This window comes from Petaurus breviceps, unplaced genomic scaffold (genome assembly GCF_028583685.1).
Source record: "Petaurus breviceps papuanus isolate PSGF00001 unplaced genomic scaffold, PetGlider_PUasm1.0 38, whole genome shotgun sequence".
Taxonomy (NCBI): Eukaryota; Metazoa; Chordata; class Mammalia; order Diprotodontia; family Petauridae; genus Petaurus; species Petaurus breviceps.
In genome coordinates, this window is record NW_027186304.1 from 38,564,829 (window position 1) to 38,572,143 (window position 7,315).

Here is a 7,315-nt window from a genome sequence, read left to right on the forward strand (position 1 = left end):
AGCCTCTGAAAAATCCGTAGCCTCTGCAAAATCTGTAGCCTCTGAAACATCCGTAGCCTCTGCAAAATCTGTAGCCTCTGCAAAATCTACACCCTTAGAGGAGCTTATAAAAGACGGAGCAACGATATCCCCTGCAAAATCAGAACTCTTAGTTGATGAAGAGGCTGAGGTAGAACCTCAACAGGAGGCCTCTGCAAGGTCTCTGCACGCAGAGGCTTCTGCAAAGTCTCTCCAAGGGGAAGCCTCTGCAAGGTCTCTGCAAGCTGAGGCCTCTGCAAGGTCTCTGCAAATAGAGGCCTCTGTAAAGTCTCTGCAGGCTGAGGTCTCTGCAAGGTCTCTACAAGCAGAGGCCTCTGCAAGGTCTCTGCATGTGGAGGCCTCTGCAAAATCTCTGCATGAGGAGGTCTCTGCAAAGTCTCTGCATGAGGAGGCCTCTGCAAAGTCTCTGCACACCGCTGAAGGGTCTGTAAAGTCCCTCTATACTGCTGAAGGGTCTGCAAAATCCCTGCATGCTGAAGGGTCTGTAAAATCCGTGCATGCTGAAAAGTCTGTAAAATCTGTGCATACTGCTGAAGGGTCTGTAAAGTCCCTGCACACTGCTGAAGGGTCTGCAAAATCCCTGCAAGCTGAGGGGTCTGTAAAATCCGTGCACACTGCTGAAGGGTCTGCAAAATCCTTGCACACTGCTGAAGGGTCTGTAAAATCCTTGAATGCTGAGGGGTCTGTAAAATCCGTGCATGTTGAGGGTTCTGCAAAATCCCTGCATGTTGAGGGGTCTGTAAAATCCCTGCACGCTGCTGAAGGGTCTGCAAAATCCCTGCAAGCTGAGGGGTCTGCAAAATCCTTGCATGCTGAGGGGTCTGTAAAATCTGTGCACACTGCTGAAGGGTCTGTAAAATCTGTGCACACTGCTGAAGGGTCTGCAAAATCCCTGCATGTTGAGGTGTCTGTAAAATCCTTGCATGCTGAAGGGTCTGCAAAATCCTTGCATGCTGAAGGGTCTGAAAAATCCCTGCATGCTGAGGCGTCTGCAAAATCCATGCATGTTGAGGGGTCTGTAAAATCCTTGCATGCTGAGGGTTCTGTTAAATCTGTGCATGCTGAAGGTTCTGCAAAATCTGTTCACGCTGAGGGTTCTGCAAAATCTGTTCACGCTGAGGGGTCTATAAAATCCGTGCACACTGAGGGTTCTGTAAAATCTGTACACGTTGAAGGTTCTGCAAAATCTGTGGCTGCTGAGGGGTCTGCAAAATCTGTGCATGCTGAAGGGTCTCCAAAATCCATTCACTCTGAATCAAGGGTCAATTCTGCATCCCTGGAGGAAACCACAAATGTCATTTCTGGGGGAACTCCAAAATCAGTGCGCTCCATGGTATCTGTAAAAACTGCAGCTAGTGGGGCCCCTCATGTCCCAGAAGGTCTTACTGAAATGGAAAATGAGCCAGAAGGGGAAAACGAAGGGGAAACAGCTCCTGAAGAAGGTTTGGTGCCACAAGGTAAGAAAATTAGATAGTGATGCAATTTATATTACAAGTGGCATGTTAGCTCTCTGAAGTCTGGTTCATAAGGTCTTTAATTTCCATTGTGTATTTTTAAATGTCAGTTCCTTTTAAATGCCTTTTTTGTAGTTTGAGATCTTACATTCACAGGAGTGAGGATTTAAAAAATTGAATCTCTGAAAATGTGTCAGTTTGACCATGTTGCACCCTTAAGACACAAAAACTGAATGAAGGATGTAGTTAAGGACTTGACCATCAATTTGAAATTTCCCACTTCTGTAAAAGTAAAATATCTTCTATTGCAATACATTTACCTAGGTGGTGGCATTTAAACCTCCTCTTCAAAAATAGGGGAAAAATGGTGGTGTGTTCAACTGCTTTCGCACCGGGTTAGGAGAATTCTGCATCTGGGTTGGAGGAACTGGGTCACGCATTAAGTTCCTCCCCTGCCCCCTTGCACTACGGGAGCTTTCTGCAGCTGAGTAATGTATGGAGAGAGGAAAAGTTGGGGCGAACTCGAATTACTGGGGACATTGTAGATGGCTTTGGTAGCTAAAAGGTCCTCCGAGTTCTTGTTCAAAGACTGCTGTGGTTCACGTGACTAGCCTCCGTCTCTCTGTACCTCTCCTGAGGTACCCTAACATCAAGCTGTCTTCCCAGCTGCCACATCATTTCTCACGTTACCCCCCAGTGCACTAACTTGTCCATCTCGATCCAGCTAGAGAACGAGGCAGTTTGCCCCTCCTTTACGAGAGTTGCAGAAGTCCTTTTAATTTTTCTTCAGGGTAGGCACATGCATGATTCAATCCCCCCATTCCCTTCTGCAGAATCTCTCTCAACCTGGGCTTCTAAAAGAGTCAAGCGTGACTAGGAGAAGTGTTAGCAAAGCAGGTTTTTAGAAGAATAACCAATTCTGTTTGGCAATGTGTGAAAGGGGTTCAGTACTGATGCAAAAGCAAGGCACAGGGCTGGGGTTGGTAGCATGTGGGACGGTCATTAGGCTTGTGGCTTTAGGTGGCACTTCCATCCCAAGTTCCTGTCTTCAAGTGCTTAAGTATTTTTAAAAGAGAAAAAAATGTCCACTTTTTTGAGCTGACAGTCGATCAGGTTTATTATTATATTATCATCAGCTCTAAGAAGGATGTTTTCACTCACTGAGATTGAGCTATCAGAATATCCAGCGCTTAAAAAAAAAACTTGACATTTATCCCAGGTATTTTCCTAGGACTCTGATGACTCAAACTTTTTTATTGTTTAAAAGGAAGACTTGGCATTTGCATATTATGTATATATGTATGTGTCACACACATATATTAACAAAAGTGTCAGTTGAAAACATGTCCTTGGCTGTTGAAAACATCATTCTAAGCATGTGCACAATGGGGCTTTTCCATTACTGAAAGAAGGCTGCATTAGGGGGTAAATCCCCGGTGTGCTAAAGATGAAGTCAGCATATCGAATAAAGCAAAACTTTGGTACCTCTCTTTGGGAAACATCAGGTCCTCTTTCTCCCTGCCCCTGTTCTGGGACTCAGTTCCCCAAGACAGCACATATCTCCTCTAGGCAAAGCAGAATTGCCATGATAGACTTTGGGGGCGGTAGATAATCTGCCGGACCTCGGTTGTGTCTCTTCTTCGAAGGGGCGGCCCTAGTGGGAGCTCAGCCGATTGTTTACGCTGCTCTGGATCTATCATTGCAAACCCTGCCTAGGGCCGAGGTGCTCTCTGGGGCAGTGAGTCAGGGAGCATGGGCCATTTCATACGCAAAGTCGTATGAATGGGGAGATTCCTCTTGGGTAGCCAGAATGACTTGCTCTGTTTGGTAAAAGTGCGCAAAAGATGGTCCCCAGTGCTGACTTCTCTCAGTTAGGAAAACGTCATTCTGCAGGTGCAATAATGGCCGGAATGTTCTTTTCAATGGCTCAGCCCCCTTTTCAGCTGATATTTTTGTAAAGCTGACTGTAAATACCAACGTCCTCTCCGAGGACTCTGCAGAAGCTAGGTCTGGGTTTGCTTAAGTATGAGGAAACACCGGAACTTGGAATGAAAAGGGTCTCCTTAGCCACAATCCTCATGTCCCTGCTACTTGCTACGAGCCACAACGCTGTTTTCCTTCACTTGCGCCAAACCCCTCTTTGTTCTTCACGTTACCAAACACAATTCTTGTAGCCCTCTCTATAGCATGCTTTATGGCACATAGCATTATCACTCGTTGATATGGAAAAGAACTGCAGAAACATTTCTGTGCATAGCGCTTGATACAGAGACCGCCTTTAATGCCCGCAAATTGTTTTTTTGTTTTTTATAGCGATAGCAGCAAGCGAAGCAGGACAACCACCACCATATTCTAACATGTGGACCCTTTATTGTCTAACTGATATGAACCAACAAGGCCGCCCGTCACCGCCACCTGCGCCCGGGCCTTTTCCCCAAGCAGCCCTCTATCTCTCTAATGCTAAGGATCCACAGTTTCTGCAGCATCCACCGAAAGTCACTTCTCCAACTTATGTGATGATGGACGATTCCAAGAGAACCGGTGCCCCGCCCTTCATTCTAGTGGGCTCCAATGTTCAGGAGACTCAGGAGTGGAAACCTCTTCCTGGACATGCTGTTATTTCACAGCCAGATCCCTCCAAGAGATACACCGCAGTCCAAGTTCCCATTGCTGTTCCCACAGAGCAGCAGAAATTCCAGAAACACCCCCCAGGCCCCCAGAATGGTAGCTCTCCTCCAAACGGACCAGACGCCCCCAGGCCACAAAGCCCCGTTTTTCTTTCCTTGGCTATCCCAATAGAAGATGTAAACAAAAAGGGTTCAGGATCTGGCGACAAGCGTACGCCCTTTGCGGGAAGTTACGGTATTGCCGGAGAAATTACCGTGACTACTGCCCAGCTCCGCAGACCAGATACCTAAAAGTGGTGGGTAAACGTCCCTGCCAATAGGGTGTGACCTTTTGGAGGAAGTCTGGAAACTTAACATTGAGCTTCAGAATCTTGATTTGTTTCATCTAGAGAGTGACTTTTTTAAAAAAAAGAAAAGAGAATTAAATTGAATTGAATCAAGTTGATGTGTGATGAGTTGGGATATATTCTTAACTTGCTCTATTCATTTGTCTCTCCAAACTTCCTCATTATCAATTGATATTAAATAAACCCGTCAGGTGCGTAACAGACCCATGGCAAGGACTCAGTACATACAATAAGAGACAATCCCACAAACCCAGCAATTGTTATAAAAACACAAGACAGTGACTCCTAGTTCCAAGAGCCTTATTAGGTGGGGTAGGCTAAAAACTTGAAACACTTTGGAAACGACAAAATAAATGCCCCTGCTTGAAGGGGGGTGATGGGTGCAGGATGGTGAAAGAGAACGGGGAGATCAGCATGGGTGGAGTTGGTAGGGAAGGCTTGATGTAGCATGTTGGACCCTTGAAAGGTGGGTAAAAATATGCACAGGTTGGGTTGAAACTAGGATGAACAAAGGCACAGAAATAGGAAGATTTGGGGTGGGAAAGATGATAATGAGCAAACTGGATTGACTCTGGAGCACAGGGTATTTCTATCTGAAAGCAGTAGAAGATAGTGTCAGGAAAAGAGAGGCCAGATATTGGAGGGCCTTGAATGCTAGACAAGCTTGGGCTTGAATTGGATAGGGCATAGGGAAAATAGAAGCTTTTGAGTAAGGGGAAGGGGCATATAGTCATGAAAGTATATTTTAGGAAGATAATATTAGTCTGGCAGAATCATGGTTTGGACATGGGGAGAGGGACTGCCTTGAGAATAAGTGAGATTGGAGAGGAACACCTTCAAGAGAAAGATTAGAGGAGGTATGTACAGGACTGGAACATAAGCAAAGGCAGAAGAATGGGGAAAATCCAAGATGACCAAGATTTTGAGCCTTGAGAGAATGATCTAGGGCTATCAAGATAGCACTTGCTTAATGACACTAGAAGTGAGACACTTTCCTCAAATGAATCCCGAAGCAGACATTTCAGTTTCATTCATGGGATTGGATGGGTCTAAGGATTTGAACCTCCAGCACTCTCTCTACCGAATCACATGGTGATTCACAGTTGGTGGTGGTTGTCTTTTGGCAGGGAATGGGTAATATGGTTGAAGATGATAAACTTGTCATTCAGCATTGGGAGTTTGAGGCTATATGTGAAAGTGAAAATGCTAAGTACAAGAATAACCGGAAATACATCTGCATGAAGGCTGTAGTAGCTGAGGTGGTGAAGGATAAGTTATCTCTGAAGAGTGTAAGCAGAAAGCTGTCTAAGATTGAAGGGATTGGGAGGGGAGTGGAGGAAAAGAAATCAGACTCCATGTTAACAGAAACTGAGAGAGGGGGAAGGGGAAGAGTTTATCCTTACTAAATTAAGTCTTGTTAGATATGGTCCATCATCCCATACTGCCAAGCCCTCTTTGTATCTTGTTCTGCAGTTCTTTTGGCTCCACCCCCCACCCCCCAGAACTGTGCTCAAGTCAAAGCTCCACCTTGCTCTGACTAGCTTGGTGACCTTGAACTAAATGGCCTAAACTCAATATTAACATTCTCATTTGCAGAATGGAGATGTAGTAGTACCAGTCCTCAACTCAGTAAACCACCGTATTCCAAGCACCATTCTCAGCATGGGGGGTTGTAAGGAAACCATTTTTAAAACTGTTAAGGGGGCTACAGAAATAAACTAGCTCTTAGTATTTTACTCTTATATTTCCAAGTTACTTATTTCAAAAGACTGAACAAAACACAGGATCGAGAACAGTGGCCCGAAGCATATTGATGACATTCCATTTTAGGCAGATGCGGATTTAGCCTGGTCACTGACTTAAGGTTGGTGAATTCATATAATCCAGCCTCCTCCACCCCCCATTCCCACCCCTGCCCCATCCCTTCTATCTCCATCTTGTCCATAAGGCTTTATGAAGAAAAAAAAGAGACTTTATTAGAATTCTAACTAAAATCTGGGCATGTTCTCTCTATAGCAATTCTTCCACCTACTGATCTCCAACAGGTCTGTCCACGAAGGGAATGAGGTTAGTCTGGCATTTGTAAAGAGTGCTTGGTAGTACAGAGTAGGCAGCTATATAAATGATGATTCCTTTTCCACTTGAACTCATTCTGGTTCACATTGGCCAGCACTTAATTTTATGTGTGCTCATTCAAGTCATCTGTTTGATAATCTAAGAACCTTGTTAGGGCGGCTAGGTGGTGCAGTGAATAGAGCACCATCCCTGGAGTCAGGAGGACCTGAGTTCAAATCTGATCTCAGACACTTAACACAAAACTAGCCGTGTGGCCTTAGGCAAGTCACTTAACCCCAACTGCCTTCCAAAAAGCAAAAAAAAAACAAAAGAATCTTGTCAGGAATCAGTTTTAATCCCATAAAGATGTAAAAATTGGGAAAATTCTCTGGAAAATTGATATAGCATCTGACCATTTCCTTTTGTTTTCTGTCCATGGTTCTACAGATTACCTAATAAGTCATTCAACAATTGCATCCTCTGGCTGTCATTAGTTCCATCCAGGAGGGTCTTCATATGTCTCCTCACTTATCTTGTGATTCAGTTCCCTCAAAATGATCTTTTGACCTGTTATTCTAAGATGAAAATACTTTTTGTTATAGAGAAAACAAAACCAGACCTAGAAGTTGACTGGCTCTGGCCTTTTTTCCTCTTTCATTAGTGATCATCATCTCATATACTTTAATAAATGTCAGACTGCTTCTTTCTGACCAACATAACAAAAAAAATCCTTTTTTGTCTCTAGTATTTTTACCAGCCTCAACTTGTTTGGGGGTTTAGTTTGCCTTCATCC

General features: G+C 44.4%; 1 protein-coding gene across 1 annotated transcript in view; it reads left to right on the forward strand.

Moving 5' to 3' along the window:
• The window catches only part of CABYR (calcium binding tyrosine phosphorylation regulated), a 13,590-nt gene extending 9,036 nt beyond the window's left edge, over nucleotides 1–4,554 (forward strand). The window contains exon 5 of the mRNA XM_069099801.1: nucleotides 3,807–4,554. Coding sequence (XP_068955902.1) covers nucleotides 3,807–4,411 — 605 coding nt within the window. The 3' untranslated portion in view covers nucleotides 4,412–4,554. The remainder of the gene's footprint in view (nucleotides 1–3,806) is intronic.
• The last annotated feature ends 2,761 nt before the right edge of the window (nucleotides 4,555–7,315 follow it).